General features: G+C 43.0%; 1 protein-coding gene and 1 pseudogene across 4 annotated transcripts in view; both read left to right on the forward strand.

Moving 5' to 3' along the window:
* poe (E3 ubiquitin-protein ligase-like protein poe) overlaps positions 1-23,622 on the forward strand; it is a 298,383-nt gene that overhangs the window by 51,730 nt on the left and 223,031 nt on the right. For all 4 annotated transcript variants that reach the window (XM_084589458.1, XM_084589460.1, XM_084589459.1 and 1 more), the window contains 5 exons: positions 265-367; positions 2,803-2,962; positions 6,810-6,889; positions 10,403-10,540; positions 14,175-14,357. In XM_084589458.1, the coding sequence (XP_084445584.1) occupies positions 265-367; positions 2,803-2,962; positions 6,810-6,889; positions 10,403-10,540; positions 14,175-14,357 (664 nt within the window). The remainder of the gene's footprint in view (positions 1-264; positions 368-2,802; positions 2,963-6,809; positions 6,890-10,402; positions 10,541-14,174; positions 14,358-23,622) is intronic.
* LOC146204759 (uncharacterized) lies at positions 4,770-6,739 on the forward strand (annotated as a pseudogene).

A 23,622-nucleotide genomic window follows, 5' to 3' on the forward strand; every position in this document is an offset into this window, starting at 1 on the left:
GACTACCGCTCCTGCATTGCACTACTAACTGTGTGATTTTGTTAATTTTTGAATAGTTGGAAAGTTTTGGATATCACTTTTTCAAATCGAATAGAATCGAATAACAAACACATTTGACTCTTCTTCAAAAGTTGGAATATTCGCACACCTACAGGCTAAAACCAAACCGTCCTCTCATCCATCAGTTGTCAAGTTTATAGGCCACGCGTGCACAAAGAGGTGTTGTTCAGCTTCCTGCTTTCACGTTTTTATTTTTTGCTGCAGCCCTTTGAAGGATATCCAAATTATCTACATTGCAAGACTTCTGCACATCTTTGAGTACTTGATCAAGAACTTGTACGATGCTCCAGCAGTCCTTGTTGACCAGGTGAGGAAAATGTAGGCAGTTTTTATAGAAACTGTGTGGTGTGGTCATGTTCAAGGCACACATTTTATGGAAGTTGATCAGGGCATAGCAGACTGAAAGCCAGGCAGTGCTGTACAAGTACAACTTTACCAAAACACAGAACCAGCAGTGTCTTTCAGGTTGCGAGAAATCTTGCGAAGCTATGGCATTGCATGCTCATTTAGTCTTATCTATTGACTTGAGTATTTGAAGCCAGTGCTTTCAAGAGGTCATGGGGGGGGGGGGGGGGGGGGGGGGGGGGGTTAGCTGCTCATAGTTGCTCTACCTGAATAGTAGTATTTCTTTGTTGCATATTGCGGCAGGGCCTAGTCCCTGGTGGACTTGTGCTATACTTTTATCACCTTTGGTCCACTGCAATGCATTTATAGCGGTAAGTAAAGAAGTTGTGTCTGGCAGCTGGAAACAAGGCAAAGAATTCTTCATGATGGGGTGTTGGGGAGAATTGTCAGCATGAGACAAGTAATGAGACAAATAATGCATTCTGCTGACACGTGAATAATGGGTTTTGTGAACAGCTTAATTCACATGCTGGAATGTAAAGCTCTTTAGACCACAGTAGTTGAAAGTATTTAAAAAGAGGTGGGTCATCACACTTTTACAGTGTGAAGACTTTGTCTTCTGTTAAGTGGTTGCTGCTTCAATAAGAAAAAAGCATTGCAATGCAAGTGAGGTTGCTTTTTTCTGTGGTTTTTGCTTGAGGTATTTGTTATGAAGCTTTCTTTCCTTTTTCTTTTTTCAAATATGTTAAGCGTATGCCGTGCACGTGCAGTAGTTGATCACGCTTGTCCAAAGCGCTCAAGCAGTGTGCATTGGAGCAGATTAAGTCTGACCTTAATGCAGCTGCATAGTTACAGGCAATATGATTGTGTCTGCTTTGGAATTACGCTCCGCTACCTATGCACTGCACTGCTCGAGCACTCTATACAAGTGTGATGGACTCTGTACATGCCACTTGCCTCATTGTCTCAGTGGCTTTAGCATTTGGCTGCTGATATCAAGGCTGTGGGATCATGGCGGCTGCATTTCGGTGAAAATAAGGCAAAGACACCCATGTGTGGTGTGATTTCTGCACATGTTAAAAGGTGATCTGCAGCGAAATTTTTCACTCAGTAACTAAAAACAAAATTTAGCATTAGCAACTCAAGTGGGTGTTTCAGGGATTGCTTTAGAAAAATCGTTTTTCAGAATGAAACTGAAAAAAGGCGATGTTACTAAGAGCTGGAAATGACACACAAAGGGGCACTATCGGGCCTTTGGGTGCTGCAGTTGTATTTTGGTGGCTTGCTGCTTGTAGATAGGTCAGTGCTGCATCGCAAGCTCATGCACAGCTTGCGTTGCGATGTATGAACCAGATGAGTGAAGCGCGAGCATCAGAAGAATGTTTGATTCAAGCAAAGCCTTTAAAGCCACGCAAAGCTCAAGAAGAAGGAAGGGGGGGGGGGGGGGGGGGCGATATGCGCATCCATGCCACTTAATTGGTGCCGTCGTGTGCAAAGCGATAAGCCGCGATAGAACGGCTGTCAGCGATTACAACAGTTAGCGGGCACACATTCTCATTATATTTGTGTTTTGGGAGGGACACAAATGCCGATCGCATACTTAGTTTATTTTGCTTCTATGCTTTCCATACTTCTGAAGGGCGTGTGATGCACGCGTTTTGCCCGCCTTGCTCATTCGTACCCTAGATTGCTATACAACATTTCTGCATGTTAATCATGGCGGAAATTATAAAAATACCACCATTGTAACAAACCTAGGACCTCCAAGCCACATTTGAGCCTCTAGCTTTTTATTGTGAGCCATTTTTAGTTCATTCGCCCACGATTAGCCTGCTTTGAGGGCGGTTCCCAAAAACATGTTTCTATGTCGTATCCTTAAAGCTGCCTAACCCTGCGACGTGCCGCCAAGTGCACATTTTGTCTGCTGCAGAGCTTTTAAAATGCTTAACTGCAGACCCACTTTCATAGGAAGCATAAAACCTCATTGCGATCAGTTTCAGGACTCTCCAATCGCATTAACAGGTATGATAGCCAAAGTAAAACTTCGCAGTTGGTTGGCCTTGGAGGAGTTTGTTTGAAACCCTCCAATATGGCGCTTCTTGTAGCCTGTCTGTTGCTTTGCAGTTTTAAACCCCAGGAACCAATGCCAAGTACATGCTTGAAGATAAGTGCCTAGTTCTCGGATAACACGCAAACATGCATTTGCTACCCGGCATGCTTCTTGTCTATCTGTACTGTCTAAAGACTGTAAGTGAACCTCAGGGGCATACTTGCCTGTTCATCTGCTTTGTGCTCTAGGGTGCGATGCAATATTGAATAGTGCTGGCTCTTTTAATTATTGTTCAAAAAAATTTTAAATGCAGGCGATTGTCTTAGTGAGGTTTGTGGTCTGAACAGGTGCAAGCAAATTTGTTCGTGCAAGCAAATATGTTCACTATTCATGGGTCTGCCAGCATCAGTCCAGTCTCAGAGACCGTCAAGCAGCGAGGAGCGTTCTGTTTCCCATGCAAGGAAGTAGAAGAGAACTTTGTCAAAAACACTCTGTCTGATGTTCAAGGTAAGTGTCAGAAATAATAGTTCTGTGCATTATTGCTGAAGGGTTGGGTGGAAATTGATAGTCATGCATACACTTACTTGCATAATGTGTAGCTAAGTGACGGCCATGAAGCATGCGTTGCAGGTAATACTAGTTCGATTTATTGATTTATTATCTATGCATGTATGCAGGTTGCTTCAGTTTAAACTGAAAAGCACTAATGAGGGTAGGCTGGATTCATTTTTGGAAGTTCAATTTTAACAAAAAATGTGTGAATATCTGAAATTTTAAATAATTGAATAGCCTATTTGTTAATTTGTATTCAGTGTGAGGTATTGATATTTGAAAATTCCCGACTATTTTGATGCTACCAGATACCATTGACATACATAAATTTGACCATGGCGAAGCACAGCATTTGAGATAATATGAAGAAGCATTTAAAGTGTCGGGGAAATAATTAAAAAAAAAACTGTTCTTGTCACTTTTTTCGTTGACTGCATTGATTAGTGGCAGAGATGGAAAACTGCCATTATAATAATAGGAGAGCCCTTGTTTGTACAGCCTGGCTGCATAGTTTTTTCCACTGTATACAAGAATGACAGCTTTGGAACTGTAGCAAGTAACTGTCATCGTAGAACCATGCAGAAATACAGTGGAAGTCGCTCTGTCCGGCAAAAATCTTTAATATATCAGGGTCTTTACTATATCAGGTGTTGAGGTTTACATGGCCTCTAAGACAATGTCTTTAATTAAATTGCTACCTACTAAACGCGTCTTGTTGCTTTATGGAAAAAAAAAAAAAAAACAAATTCCTTCTACCCCTCTCTTATTGTGTCTGTGCAATTTTGCTTTTTTCAGTTTGCATCTTGTGTTATACTTTTTAAGCATGAAGGCAACATGGCTACGAATACAACTGAACTTGATTTCATGTATCAAAGCTTTGCATGAACACATCATCATCTTCCGCGATTTGTTTTTTTAACAGATGGTAGATGAGAAATGTGGCGACAGTCGAGCGCCGCAAAACCGCACACTCCATGCCTCCACTTTTGCCACCTCTCCTCGTGCTGCGAATGTTCAAATGTTTCTTCCCTTTTCATTTTCTTGCTGCACTTTTACTCTCTTACTTTCCGAACGGACCGCGTCGCCTTCTTTCTATATTTGTAGTCAGCTTGGCTTTTTTTGCCCACAAGCTGCATGCTTTCCCTCACGATTTCAAGGACTATGTAAAGTTGGCTTCTTCCCAGTGCAGGTAGGTAAAGCCATAAAAAAAAAAAACATTCGGTTGTTACATTTTATTGCGAAAGCAATACTATGCCAGGTTTCGGCCGTCACGTAGTCCATGGCTGCAGTCACGGATGACTTTGAACAGCTGCAAAGACTAAGATGATGATGATGAATATGAACGCTCAGTCACCCGCAGCTAATGCTTTCGCACCACATTCGGTTGAGCAGCATTGAAGCAGTCTCATTTTTTTTTTTTCAATAAAGAGAAATTTGCCTCGCGAACCGAGGTAACACACCTGCGATGATGTCAATTCGTGGGGAGCAAAATGAACAGTCTTCTGTGGAAGATGGACTGGGACTTCAGTTTCGCTTTAGTATACCTGAGTTTACTATACCCGGGTTCTAATGTATATGAAAGTGTCATGTTTTGACTTCCGTTACGGTTAAGCGGCAGTTTCACCACTTTCATGAACGCACGAACCATGTAATGCAGTCCTCTTGTTCGGTACAAAGTGACACCAGAAGGTGACAACAAAGTTTCTGAAATTGAATTTCCACTTATGTTTTTTTTACTAATGTACAAATTTCTTCTGCTGCAATGGCTCTTAAGGTATGAGGCCATTTTGAAAACTTAACTTTAAAAAAAAGATCAATTTTTTGAATATTGTTTTAACAAATTACACATTCCTTTCTGTATGATTGGCAAAAAAATTATGCTTCTAACTAAAACCGTTCCAAAGATATAGCCAAATTTGTAACCCCCTGTGCATTTTGCAAAATCAAAACTAACACAGTTTTGGTTTCTACATACCGAAAAATATTTGGCTCCTTTGGCGGACTGACCTTTTTTTTGCACCATAATTTTTCAGTTTACAATCATAAGTTTTTCTAAGCGTGTATGTTTATTTTTGCTTTCATTTATTAACAAAAGTGCTCGCAAGAGGGACGCATAATGTCTCGATCATGTGAGTTGTGTACCCTGGAGCGTTCCCGCGCAAATTGAAGAATCTGCCGAAAAGTGCTTACTTGGTGCCTCGTGTGCTTCAACTATTTCACTTCGTTGTTTATGCGCTTTACCCACATGGGAAAGTATAGAGTGCAGAGGAGACGAAAGTGAAAGTTTGCCGTAAATAGACACATGACAGATGATGGCGACGAACCGAATCCCGCCAACATGAGTGCTTCAGCAAGTGCCTTGACAACAATGACTATAAATCGGATTATACGCTGGAAGAAAACAGGATAATTGACCTTGACATTCTGTCAAATGTTTTTTCATCGCTTGCGTGTCCAGGGTGCTTGGCAGCATCCCTGAAACTTGAGGAGCGCTCCTATGGAGGTGTGTCTTGTGTGTTGGCTACTGTGTGCGTTGCATGTGGCTATGAGAACCATTTCTCCTCATCAAAAAAGTCAGGGCATTCAGTGGAGAACAATGTTCGACTTGTATATGCAATGCGACAGCTAGGAAGTGGGCATGCGGACCCGAAAACATTTTGCAAAATTATGAATATGCCTCCACCCCTGTGGCATTCCGCTTACGATAAAATATCTTTGAAGGTGGTCTGACGCTGCAAAGGAGGTTGCATCGAAGTCGGTGATTGATGCAGCAGCTGAAGTGGAGAAGGCTATAAACAGTAATCAGTGCAGGGTGTCAGGGGATGACACATGGCAAAAACGAGGCCACTTTTCATTGAACGGCTGTGTTTCTTTGATATCTGCGGATACAGGAAAAATAATTTATGTGGAAGCTTTGTCCAGCACATGCAAGTCATGCAAGATCAACAGCAAACTGAGTCCCACAAGCAGCGAATTCCTGGAATGGAAGGCGAATCACACAACTTGTCATGCCAACCACACAGGCACTGCCGGTGGTATGGAGCCAGTTGGACTTTACCGCATGTTTGAGAGGTCAGAAACGACGCGCGGTTTGAAATATGTGCACTACTATGGAGATGGAGACTCGAAGAGCTACTCGACAGTGAAGGATATTTAGGGACCAAATAGCGTGAAAAAATTTGAATGCATTGGCCATGTCCAAAAACGGGTTGGCTGCCGGCTAAGAAAGCTGAAGAAAAGAGTGCGTGGATTAGGTGGCAAAGGAAAATTGACCGATGGGCTCATTGATCGCCTTCAAAATTACTATGGCATTGCCATCAGAGCCAAGGTCTGAAATCTTGCAGGAATGAAACAGGCAACGCTAGCTAGTTTGTTCCACTGCAGTTCCACGGACGAAAATCCAAGGAATGGGCTGTGCCCTGTAGGAGCAACCAGTTGGTGTGCTTTCAACCGAGCTAAAGCGGCTGGCCAATGTAACTACTTTCAAATGACTGGCCTTTTTGGACCACATGACATTGACATTTTCTGCTGTTGTGGAAGGAATGTGAAAATAAAGCATACGAAGCTATTTTTGTTGCCAGCAGCATGCCTTGGAATGCATGGTGAGGCTAAGTATTCATTTCTCTCCCAAAGTTTTGTTAGAAACATTTTTTTTCTTTAGTTACCCGGTGGTTCAGCTCCCATGTCGCATCACTTCAGAACTGTAGCCATCACAGGCCAGTCACTGCAGTGAGTGATAGTTCAAACAGTGATTCAGTAGGACACAGTGCAAATTGTTTTTTTTTTTTTTTTGTCTGCACAGGAGCACACATTAAGCCAAAGTTTTACCATTTGATGATTCTGGAGTCTGGCACGCAGGATGTTCCCAAGCTGGACGGCTTTGTGAGTAGCTGGAGTGTTTATCTGTGGTGAAAACCCAGCAGCATCCTGTGCATGCCTATGGAGTGTGGATCAGGATAAAAAAAAGAAGCAGAAACAGTATTGATATCAACAGATCATAGAACATGCAGCCTTTCTCCCTGCATGGTGAACTTCCATCCTTTAGCGTTGTAGCACTAGTTGACGTAGCCGCGCACAGAGGGCACCACAAACACGACTTGCATGCTAGTTTGTGTGACTGCAAAGAGTCTCATGTCAGTGTGCTAACGAAGTCCACTTGCTAACGTGTTCGCCTCCGAATCGATTGCATTGATTGCTGTTAAATTTTTTGTGGGCCACGTTTGGCTTGCTCTAGCTGTCGCCTCTCTGCTCTAACAGCAGAGAGGCGACAACTAGGAGTAGGTTTACTTGTCAATAAGTATATAGCGGGTAATATAGGTGAATTCTATAGTATTAATGAGAGAGTGGCAGTCATCGTAATTAGGCTTAATAAGCGGTATAAACTGAAGTTTGTACAGGCCTATGCACCTACATGTAGTTATGATCAGGCAGTTAAAAGAGTCTACGAAGATGTAGAATCGGCAATGCGAAAAGTAAAGACGTAGTATACTGTACTAATGGGCAACTTCAATGCCAAGGTAGGGAAAAAGTAGGCAGGAGACGAGGCAGTAGGTGACTATGGCATTGGTTCTAGGAATAGCAGGGGGAAGTTACTAGTTGAGTTTGCAGAGCGCAATAACTTAAGAATCATGAATACCTTCTTCAGCAAACGGAAGAACCGGAAATGGACATGGAAAAGTCCTAACGGGGAGACTAAAAAATGAAATTGACTTCATACTGTGTTCAACCCCCGCCATTATGCAAGGAAAAGTGCGATGCAGTCACCATAGGATGGTGAGGTCCCAAATTAGTCTAAATCTGATGAAGGAACGCAACAGATTAGTACGAAAGCAGTCCATCAACGAATTAGCGGTGAGGGGGAGGGCAGAATTCAGGATCTCGCTACAGAACAGATATTCAGCTCTAACCGAGGATGGCGACATTACCCTAGAAGCAATGAACAATAATTGCAGAGATATCATTACTGAGTGTGCGGTAGAAGTAGGTGGTAGGATAGTTAGAGAAGATACCGGTAAGCTGTCTAAGGAGACGACAGATTTGATTAAGAAACGCCAGAGTATGAAAGCTTCCAATCCAACATCAGATTGAATTGGCCGAGATATAAAAGCTAATCAATAAGCGCAAGGTAGCCGATATAAGGAAGTATAACATGGAGAAAATTGAGCATGCTGTAAAGAACGGGGGAAGCCTTAAAGCGGTAAAGAAGAAGTTGGGCATAGGCAAAAATCAGATGTATGCGATAAGGGACAAGGCGGGCAACGTCATCACGAATATGGACAAGATAGTCAAAGTAGCCGAGGAGTTCTATACAGATCTCTACAGCAGCCAAAGTAGCCAGAACCGTAACGAGATTGGCGGCAGGGTAAAACAGTCAAGACGTTCCACCAGTGATGAAGGACGAGGTCAAGAAAGCATGAGAAACTATGAAAAGGGGGAAATCAGCTGGAGAGGGTCAGATAACTACAGATTTGCTGAAGCACGGGGGAGGATATCGTGCTAGAAAAACTGGCCACCCTGTATACGCAGTGCCTGGTGTCATCGACGGTACCGGAACCATGGAAGAATGCAAACATTATCCTAATTCATAAGAAAGGGGACTTTCAGGACCTTAAAAATTACAGACCAATCATCTTACTGTCTGTTACGTATAAGCTATTTACTAAGGTAATCGCTAATAGAATCTGGACAATCTTAGACTGCAATCAAGCAAAGCATCAAGCATTTTTTCGGAAACGGTACTCTACTATCGATCATATCCATACCATCAATCAGGTGATAGAAAAATGCTCGGAATATAACCAGCCCTTATACATAGCATTCATTGATTCCGAAAAAGCATTTGACTCAGTTGAAACATCGGCGGTGATGCAGGCATTGCGAAATCAGGGGGTAGACGAGCAGTACTTGAAAGTGCTGGAAGATATATATAGTGGCTGCACAGCAACCATAGTTCTGCATAAAGAAAGTAACAAAATTCCCATAAAGAAAGGTGTTAGGCAAGGAGACACAATCTCCCCAGTACTATTCACAGCTTGCTTAGAGGAAGTATTCAGAGACTTGGAATGGGAGCAGTTAGGGATAAGGGTAGATGGAGAATACCACAATAATCTGCAATTCGCTGATGACATTGCCTTGCTAAGCAACTCGGGGGATGAAATGCAAATACTGATGGATGACCTAGACAGGAAAAGTAGAAAGGTAGGCTTGAAAATCAATATGCAGAAGACTAAGGTAATGTTCAACAGCCTTGGGAAGGAACAGCAGTTTACATTAGGTCGCGAAGTACTGGAAGTAGTAGGCGATTATGTCTACTTAAGACAGGTAGTAACCGTATATCCGTAACATGAAAAGGAAATAACAAGAAGAATAAGATTGGGATGGAGCGCATTTGGCAAGCACTCGCAGATTATGACTAGCAGCTTACCGGTATCGCTCAAGAGGAAAGTATACAACAGTTGCATCTTACCTGTACTCACCTACGGCGCTGAAACGTGGAGTCTAATCAAGAGAGTTCTACTTAAGTTGAGGACAACCCGGAGGGCTATGGAACGAAAAATGGTAGGGGTAACATTAAGAGATAGGAAGCATGCAGAGTGGGCCAGAGAAATAACTCAAGTTACCAACATTCTAGTGGCAATTAAGAAGAAATGGGCATGGGCAGGACATGTAGTGCGAAGAAAGGATAACCGATGGTCGCTTAGGGTAACAAACTGGATTCCAAGAGAAGGAAAGCGTAGCAGGGGGTGGCAGGAAGTTAGGTGGGCGGATGAGGTTAAGATGTTCGCGGGGGTCAAGTGGATGCAGCTAGCACAGAACCGGATTAAGTGGAGAAATATGGGAGAGGCCTTCGCCCTGCAGTGGGGTAGACGGCTGATGATGATGAGCAGTAATGCAAAAAAAAAAGGACTCAGTTGTATTTTCTTTGTTAAATTTTCACTTATACTGCTAAAAATTATATCGCTACTGTTTATAATGTTGTCATAGGTAGCCTTTTTTTTTTTTCTTTTCACCACTTTTGTTGCTGTACTATAGTTTGCAGGGTTGGCGTAGGATTATGTTGTTTGAAAAATTCTCCTGTTCCAGTGTGAAAGTAGGCATTACTTACCAAAGAAACAGTGCAAATCAGACTTACGGCAGTAAAATTATGAAATGAGTGCTGCTCCTAGTTCTATCCTGAAAATGTCTGGGATGTAAACCTGTGTCGTCGTGCTTTTAGTCCTTAACAGTAGCTTGAACAATCACCTCTTTTATGCCGTTAAGCTCTCATAGCTATAGTGCTGATGGAAAAAAAGTTACTTCCTGTTAGTAAGCTCAGTTTGAATTGTGTAATACTAGAAGTCCAACGAATGCATGTGAAATAATCTTATTTTGGTCTTGCACATTTCACAAATGCAGGCATGCAGCTTTCTTCTGTCATCACCAGATGTACTCAATTACTCAGACCTCTACGGAGCTGTACTTTCACTGCTTTGGATCGGAGCTCAGTGTGATGCAGTTGAACGACCTTCTGATTGCCCTAAGCTCTCATACTTGGTAAGCGTTTCTTACCTTAATAATGCTTTTAACCTTTTGGGAGCTAAGGATAGGCCTGGTTGTCTAACCTGTGTTCTGGAGCCTTGTAGTGAAATGTTAGGTCCTATTATTTGAGTTCCTTTAATTGGTACAATAATGTGGTCACTTCATTGACACAATGAAAGCAACTGTAGAGTGAGTAGTTATGAATTTGTGAAATTTTGATACCAAATTAAAGAAAAGAGCTATAAAAATAAAATAAGAATCGGCATTGTTTCTGACAGTGTGATGGCAGTTCAGTTCATAAGTTAACGCAAATCATCATTTACATCAATACAGTTGATTTTCAACTTATAACCTTGCCAAGCAAGACTCCAGAAAGAAATGTCATATGGTAGTGATCTGAATACTTATTGCAGTGCAGAGCTTTTAATGCACAACCAATAATTTCTGGGGTGGTGATCACAATGACAGTACATTCTATTCGCCATCAATATTGGAAATGCAATAGATGCTCCAAGCATATTGCTCTAGGTGTATTCCGTGCTGTGTGAGGCATGATTTTAGGGTTCGCATTATAAGGAAGCTTTTGTGTAGTGGCATTGAAAGTGTTTGTACTACTTTTGAGTATATCATAGTTTATATGCATTGATCACCATGTACAATTTACCGATGGCTACACAGTCTTATCAATGTGTTTCTTCAATCGGCAACTGCAGCACGGAAAATAGGTAGTGAACTTTAGTTCATAGTTGGTTGGCATCAGTGTATATGTTTTAAAATGTTCACTCACAATATTAATTTGGGAATGCTCAGTAGGCTCCTGCTTTAGAAGTAAATTTTTCAGTCTTCTTGATGCATTATTAGTAAAGATGCGAAGAAAAGGCGGACATACCTGTGTGACCACAAATTCATTCTTTAATGCAATGTATTTGTTGGACTGTAGTCTGCACTCATTATGTCCTTGTCATACCTCTCACATACCATATTATGCACATTTGTCTTTTATGGAAGTCTTGAAAAATGCATCGCTGTTGCAGCATAAATGGTGTTCTACGTCAGAGGTGTTTTCTGGTGTAGTGCATTGTTAAAGATCTGTTCAACAATAAGGGTGCTTTCAGCAGCCTTCAAAGTTGGCTGCTCTGTCAGATTTCCTATCCCAGTAAACGAATAGCTCCGAAGATTCTAGGGATTAGGCATTAAATTTTTAAATAATTTGATTTAAATATGTGCAGTAAAACTGTTGAATTAGATACAAAGGCATCTTTTGACGCTTCTGCTTCATAAAATGTTGACTGGACCCCACCGTGGTGGTGTAGTGGTTACGGCACTCCAGTGCTGCATCCAGGGATGTGGGATTGAATCTCGGCCACAGCGGCCGTTTTTCGGTAGAGAGAAAAGAAGGCGCCAGTATGCTGTGCGATGTCGGTGCACGTTAAAGAACCCCAATGGTTGAAATTTCTGGAGCCCTCCACTACGACGCCCCCATAGCCTGAGTCGCATTGGGACGCTAAACCCCACAGACCAAATCAAACCAAAAATGCTGTCTGGAATTTCTTAGTATAGTGTATGAGCAGTGGCATTTCTTTTTTCTTTTTTTAATGCTCGCAGAATTCAGTCCACATCTGTGGTGTTCTGGATGCAGAAGAGACTTTGCAACATATGTTGACAGCGGTCTCAAGCGGGGTTCTCAGAGCATTGCTTCTTTCGGCTGCTTTGGCCCCTTACTTCAGACCTGATCCGCTGGTGTATAAGCACATGGTTATAGGTCTCAGATTCTTTTTCTCCAAGTCTGTAAGCACTGCAAAGAAGCCACTACGTTTTACCTCGTTCATATTATGTCATCTACGGAAACAGCTGCCTTATGTTCCCATGTTGTCACTTTGTAATGCTTTGCCCCTTTTGCACCCAGGCACTGCAAAGAAGCCGTTATAATAATGGGCACCGCTGCATTCCAGCTGTTCATGTTATATGCTCCAAGGTTCGGCCAACTATGTTAGCATATGTATGATTGGTCACGACCCCAGTTTATTGAAATTTTTAGCATAGTAGTTTGGAAATTGTATTATCTGGGAGCATATTAACCAAGAAAAAGATATTGTTGCTCTATGGGACATTTCTACTGCCCTTGAGTTGAGCATATGAACCAGGAAATTGAATTTGAAACGTACCAGGCTGTGCTGTATCCTATCATACTCATACATTGTAAGAATTGGGATCATATCAACAATGCTCTGCCGAATTTTGTCGCACTCGTAAATCTTAAATGTTGGTGCATATACTGAAGGCACAGAGGCCTATAGCAGAGAGTAGGGAGAAGGTTCATAGGTGAAAGATTTGAGTTACGATTGCAGAGTTGTGGCAAAGCCTGCTGCCTGGCATTAGAGAGCAACACTTGGCGCTATGGAATTCGACGTAGTATCTGCATTTTGGCTCTGTTATTTAGCGGCTGAAAAAATGTTTATTGGTCGTTCGGACTTTTTTCTTTTTTTGACATTGGCCAAGTAGTTTTTTTTGCTGGTCACCGAGTACCTGCAGTAAGGCCCCTAGCATTTTGCACATTATAAGCTGCGCCTTGAGATTTTGCTTGCATAATCCCTGATCATAACGTACAGGCTGTAACACACTCTGCATGGAACTTTTTAATGTTCGTTTCATTGCAAAGTTTGCATCAGTGGTTATTGTATCGTCTAGATCCTTGTTTATACAGCCAGAATTTGTTGAAATTTAGAGCATAGTTGACAGGTAATTGTGTTATCCAGCAACATATTGCCCCCCAAAAAAACAGTAGCTCTAGAGGACATTTTTATTGCTCATGATTTTACCTTAAGCGGGTAATTGTATCGGCTGAGAGTGTTGCATCACACATAGTGAGGTAAATACTTTCTAAGCATGTTTAGGGCTCATGCTGAAGCTATTAAAGCCTTGTTTTTTTTTTTTATGCATGCTATAGTGAAAAGAGTGTTATTTTTTCCCAGTGTGTTTTCAGCTGTAAGATCTTATGAAACTGTGTTTTAATGAGATGAAATTTAGCACTGCACAAAAGAAAACAAAAGGATAGGAAGACACGGCAGTGTCCATTGACAACTGGTTTGCTTTAAAAGATGTCACAAGAATTTGAAGTGTTGCATACATGTCAAGGGGGAAGTGGAAACAAGATATGCACACATGACCTTCACTTCAATTGTACACATTTAAAAACCACAATCACTCTGTGGTTATTTTTTTCCTGACAAAGAATGCCACTTTCAGTCTCTGGCCACATGGGTGCGGCTTCTGTCCAATAATGCAGGTTCCCCCCCCACAAAGAGACTTGGGTATGCAAACTTTCCAAAGAAAAAGGTGGATGTTACCCTGCATGATTCCTAATTGTTAACTCTCGCTCACAGAGCTGTTGACGCAAACACCAGTTCAATTGACTGAGATGTATACTGCAATTGAAGAGATATAATAGGAAATTCCTGCTTTATAGTTGGCATACATTTGGGCATGTTTCCTTCTGCATTCTTGATTCTTTTTGTGTTTGTGTGTGCGAAATCGTACAACATTTCATATAAGTTCATGTATAAGTTCACGAAGTATATGAATTCATTTATCCCTGCTGTGATGTTCATACTAAGTGTTATAACGTTTCTTTTTTTCTTTTTGAAACTAGGGTGCAGCCGCAGTTCAGTACTGCTTTGGCGCAGTGTGGCGCTTACTGCTGAGCCTGCCCCCTTCTGTCGAGCTGTCGCTGGCTCTGGCCACAGGCAGTACAATGCTTGACCTGCCACAGACCTTACATGCCATCGTCTGGCCTTCACGTTTTAGTCATAAGAACTTCATCGTCTGGATCAAGGTTCGCTCTCTTTTCATATTTCCTTCGCAGGTTTTTGTTGCTAGTGTCTATTCCTCTTTCCAGTGCTTGCTTCAGCTAAGCAGTGTTGCTTGTATAATGCAGTACCTGTTGCGCCTTCTTTACCAGTGCTAAAGCTCACACTGGAACCAGAATTACAGGTCAGCTCAAAATGCCGAGTAGGTGCATAGCACTGTTTAGCCGTTGTACTTCAGCACGTCGAGCACAACGAACCTGCGCCGCAGTGCCCGATGGCCCAGCTTCATCCATTGCGATGCGAAGAAAACGTGTGGCGCAGCCGCATCCTCAGCTTTCCTTACACCATCTTCAGAAATGAATGAAAACAGGCACAATGTACCTCTTTGCAATGCACTGCTTTGCGGCCAAAAGGTCTGGGGTGGGATCATAGGGGGCGAGAGAGATTAACGCTTCCCTGCCCGTGCGTATTTCTATCGGTAGCCCATTATTGATGGCTTCAGTCATATTTTCCCACTTTCGAAGTGCTTTTGGACAGCTATAGCTATCCGGTGGGTAGTAGAAATGTTCTCTCAGCGGTGTGTTTCCTAAGTCTGATGCATCCAAGGACATGTTTTTTGAAAGAGCCACGGCCGCTTAATGGAGGCGCACTTGGGGTGCGGCCCGTCGCGTCGCCCAGAATAGCCGTATTGCGCCTAGTTCTCATCGCCACCGCTGCGGCGCCACTGCTCCGGGACGAGTCTGAAAGAGAGTAAATATAGGCTGTTGAAGAATTCCGCAGAGCGCAGTATGGTAATAGTAGCCGCGGGGCTAAACGATGTCCTAAATGGTGACGCTGCAGGAGTGGTGGAAAGTTTAGTTAAGGGAGTTGACGAGATCAGGGAGATAGCACAGCAAACGCATATAGTTGTATGCACAGTACCAGAGGTGCTAGGATTGAACGGAAAGCTGGAAAAGGACTTGGTGACAGTTAATCAGGACATAAGAAAGTTAAGCCTGGAGAAGCGTTTCGAAGTGGTTGAGGTAAATAGGGAGGTACATAAAGCAGGTTTTGGTAGGGCTTTTCAGCGAGATGGCATTCATTTTAACAGAAGGATGGGAGCAGAGATCGGCTGGCGCCTGGCAGGCAGGGCTGTAGCTTTTTTAGGGGATCCGCGAGGACTCCGTGCACAGAGGTAGTAAGAAGTGAAGCAGAAGAAAGTGTAACAATGGAGGCTGAGCCCCCCAAAATGGCAAAGAGTAGGTCGAGAAGGAAAAGTGCAAAAAAAAATAATTAGCACTAGGATCAGCTACATAAACATGCAAGGAGGTAGAAAACGAGCGAAATGGCTAGAGATAGAACAGAAGTTGAAAGATGACAAAATAGGTGTGTACGCTCTTTGCGAGACTCATCTCAGGGATCTAGAAGATCCGCCTTTTATAGAAGGCGGATGGGTGGAAGGGTGCAACAGAAGGGTGCAAGGGTGCAACAGAACGGAAACAGGCGGAAGGGTGCAACAGAACGAGAACGGAAAAAAAGGGTGGAGGGGTAGGTATGTTGATACACCAGGGAACAAATTGGCAAAGAATTAAATCATCTTGTAAAGAACATATCTGGGTTTCAGGAACAATTGCCGGCATAAGGACATGGCTAAGGGTAGTTTATTTAGGAACAGGGCATCAATGCAGGCAAGAAAACAAGGATCTTGTTGAATGTCTCAGTAACGATATAAGACAGTTTGAAAACGGGGCCAATATTATTCTACTGGGGGACCTGAACGGCCACATCGACGATCTGGATGGATACACGGATTGTAATGGGAAGCTAATGCTAGATTTCTGTGAACGACACGATCTGGTTATAGTAAATGGAGAAACAAAATGTGAAGGACAAATCACGTGGGAATTCTGCAACAGGCAGACGACCATTGACTATTGTCTAATGTCGCAGGAAATTTATAGCAAGGTCACAAAAATGGAAATAGACGAAGAAGGGGAGTGTAGTCTGGGAAGTGATCATAAACGTATTAGTCTGCAGATGGGGCCCTTGATGAAAAGAGAAATGGAACTTAGACAAAACGTAAACGCAAAATTAAACGACGATCAAATAGCGCAGGTAGCAGCAGACATAGAGGAAGCAATAGAGAAAAGCCCCATGGAAGACTGGGATTATGAACAGGTAGAACTACTCATAAGGAGGAAAATTCAGGAGGTTAAAGTAGCAAACCGCTGGAATGGAAAGAGGAAGCCACGGAGCTGGTGGAATAAGGAAATCAGGGAAGCTATTGAACAACGACGGGCTGCTTCAAGGGAACACAGAGTGGCAAAGAAAGCACAGGTATCTCAGGAGGAAATCGACCAAAAATGGGAATCATATCAACAAAAGAAACTTGAGGTACAGGCCCTCGTCCAAAGTAAAATAAAGCAGTCCACCGATCTCTGGATGGCTGACATACATGATGCCTCTAGAGGCGGAGCAAGAAAATTCTGGAACCGTATAAGCTGGCTAGGGAAGAAGAAGCAAAGAAAGCAGGATCGGATTCAATATAACGAGGGAAATGGTTTAAAGGGAGACAACGCAGTAAACTACAATACATCAGTTATAGCCGAGTCATTTAAGAGCGACGATAGGGCAATCTCCGCAAATCAGGAAGCAACACAAGGTAGCAGAATACAAAGCAGCTTAGAACTGACCAATCTAAACTGGAAAAAGGCAGAAAAAAATATTCCTAAAAGCACATCTACAGAAATAGATGGAATTCCGATCAAGCTGATTAAGGGGGGAGGCTACCCTTGAACACCAACTTTTTTATTTCTTGAGGTATCTGAATGAAATTTTCAGGGTATGCTCATAGTACACACATTTGAAGAACTACCAAGTTTCATGGAGCTGGGCTCATCGGTTCTCAAGTTAGAGGAGTATATCAAGATAGTTTACATAGGTCCCTAGGGGCGGGCCTGGAGAATTTGCAAAATGGGCTAGCAGTGTGAAATTGGTTATGGTCATTCCTGGATAGTTTCCCCAGGGCAAGACAATTCCCTTTTTCCAAATTTCCTCTCTGAAAAATTTTAGTACAGCCCCAAATTTAGTGTTCAAATTTACACCTGACTTAACAATATTTTAATTGACTGCCCCTAATTACACACGAAATATTTTGAAAAAAACGAATTGTCTTGCCCTCAGAATTTTACTTAGGTATATAACAAAAAAAAACTCATGAAAATCCAATAAGCGGTTCTTGAGCTATGACTTTCCCTAGCAGCCACACCGTGCAAAAAATTGATTCTGAGAAAACGGCTCTCAAAGGTTGAGAGAACAATAACTTTTTTGTTTCTCAAGTTATCATGATGAAATTTTCAAGACAGGCCCATGACATTAACAAATGAAATACCACCAAGTTTCATAGAATTGTGCACACTAGTTCTCAAGTTACAGAAGCATATCAAACTGGTTCGAGTAGGTCCTTTATATAAAGCCTGGAGAAATTGTGAAAGGCGCTGGCATTGTGCAATTTGTCATGCTGATTCCTAGATAGGTTCCTCAGGGCAAGGCAAAGCCCTTTTTCTAAATTTTCTTGCTGAAAAATAGCATAGAATTGGATTTTTTGTTATCAATTAGACCTATGTTGATTAACCAAATTAATTATGACAAATTCCAGACATAATATTTTGAATACATGGGCTTGCCTTGCGCTCAAAAATTTATTCAGGTACAGTCGAGCCCACTTATAACGGCCCCACTTAAGACGAACACTCGCAAATTATCACGAACAAGTCCGGTGCGGCCGTCAAAATATACATTAGGGCTATGGCGCTCCGTCGATCTCGGCTGCAGCGAACATCTGTGCGACTAGCCGATCGGCTACAGCGAACGCCTTGGTGCCGCGGACCACTTTCCACATGCTGAGATCCGTCGATCCTGAGCTCTGCAAGCCGCGACAATCGGCATTCCCGATTCCCCCGCGGCATTTCGCCCTAGCATGGTGGGCGGCGCAGACGCAGCATGCGGTTTCCCGGTTTATCTACCGCGGCATCTCGCCAGAGGAACGAGGAGCGGCCCCGGGTTATCTTCCCGGGTTATCTTCCGCGGCATAAGCGCCGTAACAAAAAAAAAAAAAAAAGCTAGCCAAGTCTGCACTGAATGCGTGTCGCACCTCGAGGCATCGTGAGCGACCACGCAACGTTTAACACGTTGCACGAAACCATTCAGAGGGCACGACGAGAGATCGTAAATCCGGCGATCGCAAAAATGGCGAAGCCAACAACGACAGCAAACAAAGAGCTGTAGCAGACGACGCGGGGAGGCGGAGACCGACGCGTCAGCGGCCGCAGCAGCCAATAGTAGTCGGCCGATCCCCCGCGTTCTCGCGGAGCGCGCGCTTTGCCCAATCGCAGCCTTGAATTCGAGCGCGGGAAACTTGAAAGCCGCCACGAGGCTCTCATCGGTAGCAAGCCACGCCTCGGCCGCGCCGCCGTCGCCGCCGCCGAGGGTGGCAGAAGAAAGCGCAAGAATTCGCAAACAAAACAAGACCAAGATGGCGGCGCTCAGTTCGACGGGAGAGGAATGGTGCGCGCGCGAAGTTGGGGAATTTACGGCGCTTGCTCGCTGCTCCGCGGCTGCCGCCGCTTGTTAAATAATTAATTTCGAGTATTTCTACGGCGGGTTGGACATTGATAATTACAGAAATGATAGTTTATAAGACATACTACCGGAATATATAATCTTCCAAAAATCGACTTTTTCCGCGATTTTTCGGTTTTCAAAGGTCGCGTCCCCCCTTAATGAACTCTGTCCAAAAAGTAAAGAAACGTTGTTAAAAGCTCTGGAAACAGTCATAACGAATAAGCAAATTCCGGACAGCTGGCGGCAGAGTAAAATGAATTTGATTTATAAAGGGAAAGGAGACAGGATGCACATAAAATCCTACAGGCCGATTACCATAACATCTGCTATGTACAGGTTAGCCATGCAGGCGGTGAAATTAAAGGTGCAAGCATGGGTAGAAAGTAACAAGATACACGGAGAACTTCAGAACGGCTTTAGAAATGGTAGGCGCTTAGATGATAGCCTGTTCGTGCTTACCCAATGCATCGAAATATCTAGAGTGGAAAATAGACCTTTGTATTTGGCCTTCCTGGACATAAACGGGGCGTACGATAACGTAAGCAGGGAACTCTTGTGGAACATATTAAAAGAAGGTATCGGTTATGAGATAATAGAGTTCCTACAGGAAATATACCGGGATAACAAAGTAGAAATTACATGGGAAGGGATAAGAAGTACGGAGGATGTCAAAGTATGCAAAGGATTAAGACAAGGCTGTCCTCTATCACGGGTGCTGTTCATGCTTTATATGATAAACCTGGAACGGAGGATACAAGACAGTAACCTAGGTTTTAACCTGTCATATAGATTAGGTGGAAAGGCGGTAGATCAGCGCCTCCCCGGTTTGATGTATGCAGACGATATTGTGCTGCTAGATGAGAGTCTGGAAGAATTGCAAACTCTAGTTAAGTATTGCGGAGACGAAGTTTACGCTTTAGGCTTCAGTTTCAGCGCAGTTAAGTCGGGTCTGATGATATTCAACGGCTCAACTGATCAGGGTCTTAAAATACAAGGCCATGAAATACCTAGAGTAGCTGAATATAAATATCTGGGGGTATGGGTAAACGAAGGATTGGCATACATTGGAAAGCATGAGCAATCACTTAAGGCCAAAGGGCGAAGGAATGCCGGGATAATGAAGCATAAGGCATTGTGGGGATACAATAGGTATGAGGTATTGAGGGGTATTTGGAAAGGAATTATGGTGCCCGGACTTACTTTCGGAAATGCGGTTTTGTGCCTAAAATCAGAGGTACAGTCGACATTAGAAATAACTCAGAGATTCGTTGGACGATTAGCACTACGTGCCCACGGCAAAACTACAAATGAGGCGGTACAGGGAGATATGGGCTTGGCATCTTGAGTACGGGAAGCTCAGAGTAAAATATTATATGAGGAACGACTGAGGAAATTGGACAGTAACAGATGGGCAGCTAAAGTATTTATATACCTGTACTTAAAAAGCGTGGGCTCACAATGGAGAAAAAGAACGAGGAAACTAACTAGTAAGTATGCTAGTCACAAGGATGGAGAAATGAAGAGCATTAAGCAACAGGTGAAAAACACAGAAGGTGAAAATTGGATAAATTCGATGGAAAAGAAAGAGTGTGGAATTATACCGTAAGTGGAAAATGCAGATCAGGAAGGAAGATTTCTTTGATAACTCAAGAGGCAGTGCCATACTTCTTGAAGCTAGATCAGGGTGCCTTAGAACACGCAGCTACAAAAAGAAATTTAACAATGGAGATGACGCATGTGCTATATGTAGAAACTCCAGGGAAACAATTGACCATATTATACTCGAATGTAATGGTATCCATCCGGAAGTTGATGCAGGCGCAATCAACAATAATAATGTTGAACGCTACGTCCTGAATTGTAAGTTTCCAGAAAAGTGCACGCTGAATAAATGGCCCCAGACCATGTCCCGATTTCAAGATTGCAATATCTAATACGTTACACGACTGCCTCGTTCTCATTGTAAACGGAAGACCACGAATGACTTGGAAAAGCCCAGTGATGATGACTTGCTGCTATCACCTCATCAATAGCAAACTTGCACATAGCATCACATAATGTGTGAAACGCCGCTCTTAATCCTAAATTGAGCAAGCGCCGACCACGCGGACGCCGAAACGAAAGCACAGCCACGGCCGCTGCGAGCAGCTCTCCGCCCGGACTCGATGGATGGATGGATGGAATATAGGAGCGTCCCCTTTGAAACGGGGTGGTAGCAGTAGCTATCATGCTCATTTTTCTCCATATATCTTAATTATTGATTCAGAATGGTTACTAAACCATCATTCTATTTATTAAATTTTGTTCCTACATTACTAACATTATGTCACTCCTCTGCTTTTAAGCCACCAATCTTCCAGTCGTTTTTTGCTAGTTTCCACCGCCGGTTTATTCACCCGGCCACTGTTATCTCTAAACCCCAGAGCTTCAGGAACAGTCATTGCGCCTGCACCAACTTCTGGATGGATACCATTACATTCGAGTATAATATGGTCAATTGTTTCACTGGAGTTTCCACATACAGCACATGCGTCATCTCCATTGTTAAATTTCTTACCCTTTCTTGTTCTTTAGAGATACCCGGCCACTGGTATCTCTAAACCCCTGAAGCTCTGGGGTTTAGAGATACCAGTGGCCGGGTTAATAAACCGGCGGTAGAAACTAGCAAAAAACGACTGGAAGATTGGTGGCTTAAAAGCAGATAAGTGACATGTTAGTAATGTAGGAACAAAAATTTAATAAATAGAATGATGGTTTAGTTAATCATTCTAAATCAATAATTAAGATATATGGAGAAAAATGAGCATGATAGCTACTGCTACCACCCCGTTTCAAAGGGGACGCTCCTATATTCCATCCATCCATCCATCCATCGAGTCCGGGCTAAGAGCTGCTCGCAGCGGCCGTGGCTGTGCTTTCGTTTCGGCGTCCGCGTGGTCGGCGCTTGCTCAATTTAGGATTATGAGCGGCGTTTCACACATTATGTGATGCTATGTGCAAGTTTGCTATTGATGAGGTGATAGCAGCAAGTCATCATCACTGGGCTTTTCCAAGTCATTCGTGGTCTTCCGTTTACAATGAGAACGAGGCAGTCGTGTGCTTCGCTGAGTGCGCACCGATTTAGTTGCGTTTCAACCACTGTAATAACGTATTAGATATTGCAATCTTGAAATCGGGACATGGTCTGGGGCCATTTATTCAGCGTGCACTTTTCTGGAAACTTACAATTCAGGACGTAGCGTTCAACATTATTATTGTTCAGCCTGTTCCTCCTTTTTCACTGGAAATAATATTCAAGTGGATACCATCACCAAAACATACTAGCTAACACAAACTGTTGCAAAAGAAACAACACAAGACAGCCAGTTCAACGACACGCCCGCAGGCTAAGGCAATTTTTTTCTCGTTTGATTATGAAGCTGCGCGATGCACAGAAGACACGCAAGCTTATTTTACAAGCGAATAACTTTTCTCGAAAAAGGTTTACGTGCAAGCGTGATTTTTTTCACTGTCTAATTGATGTTGCCTGTCCAGTCGGTCAGCAGTGGTCGCATTAGTTTGGTTAGGTCCTTAGGATGACTGCGGTCTTCTCTCTCGCAAATCAACTCCGGAAATTGCACAAAATAGGGAAGAAGGGATGAAACTAACATGTGGCATAGCGTGCTGCTTCTTATGACCTGTGGGCACTTCATCACCTTGCTAACTAATGTGCATGGTGATTTTCAGATACCTTAGGTGTCCATCACCAAGTCCAGGGTTTTGCAGGAATCACAAGGCACAAAGTTAATAAATGGATGGGGGCTAATAAAATAAAATTATTGACACTCTAAAGTAAGCACTAGAAGATATTTAAACTTTGGTAATATATAAATAATGAAAACATGGGCCGGCACTGAAAACAGAATAAATAAAAATGTTTCATGAGATTCTGTAAAACTATTCGTATACTTTCTCTTCAAACGGACGTGCAAGGTAACCAGCCAAGAATGCAATCGGTGCTAACTCTATGTCAGCTGCTGGTTCGCACCACACATGAATGAATCCAAGCTGACTCGAAAACTCTCTCGCAGCAGACGTGATATGGCAGTTGGCAAGGTACTTCCATAATCACGCATGCCAAGCTTTATAGCTGCCTATTGTTGATAGGTGCATTTGCAGACTGATGCTTGCAAGATGCCAACCTGCACAAAGCATGGCAAAATGTGTATAATCTCAGTCGATATATCCTTCTTTTTTTTTTGCTAGTGGTACCTTCAGTATTTTCTCCGAGGTGAAAACTGCAGCCCTTGCGTCAACTTTGTCGTTCCCGCCTTTGAATTGCCTTTGGCTGCTAAAAAGCGATACTATAGACCCGCTTTCAGAGCCTGCTTTAGGGCGTATCGGAAGCTGAAAATAAGATTCGGGTAAATGCAATGCACTAGTAAGGCACACAGAAGACATTGTTGTAAGAAACTTGATGTCATCAATAGGTGCTTAATTTGCGCCACTGTGGATCTGGTAGTCATGATTGTCACTTCGTACGTTTGTTTGGTTAGCCTTTGCTTCGACGTGCCTCCTTGGACCTGAATGTCTTCGATATGGCAAAGTCCAACTCAAACCAAGAGAGTCGCTCGTCATCTGACAGAGCGGCTCCTCTTGGTGTCTCCATGGCTTCACTTATGCGATGTTGGGCAAGGCATACCATTTTGA

This window comes from Amblyomma maculatum, chromosome 1 (genome assembly GCF_055883805.1).
Source record: "Amblyomma maculatum isolate TAMU_Amacu chromosome 1, ASM5588380v1, whole genome shotgun sequence".
NCBI classification, from domain to species: Eukaryota; Metazoa; Arthropoda; class Arachnida; order Ixodida; family Ixodidae; genus Amblyomma; species Amblyomma maculatum.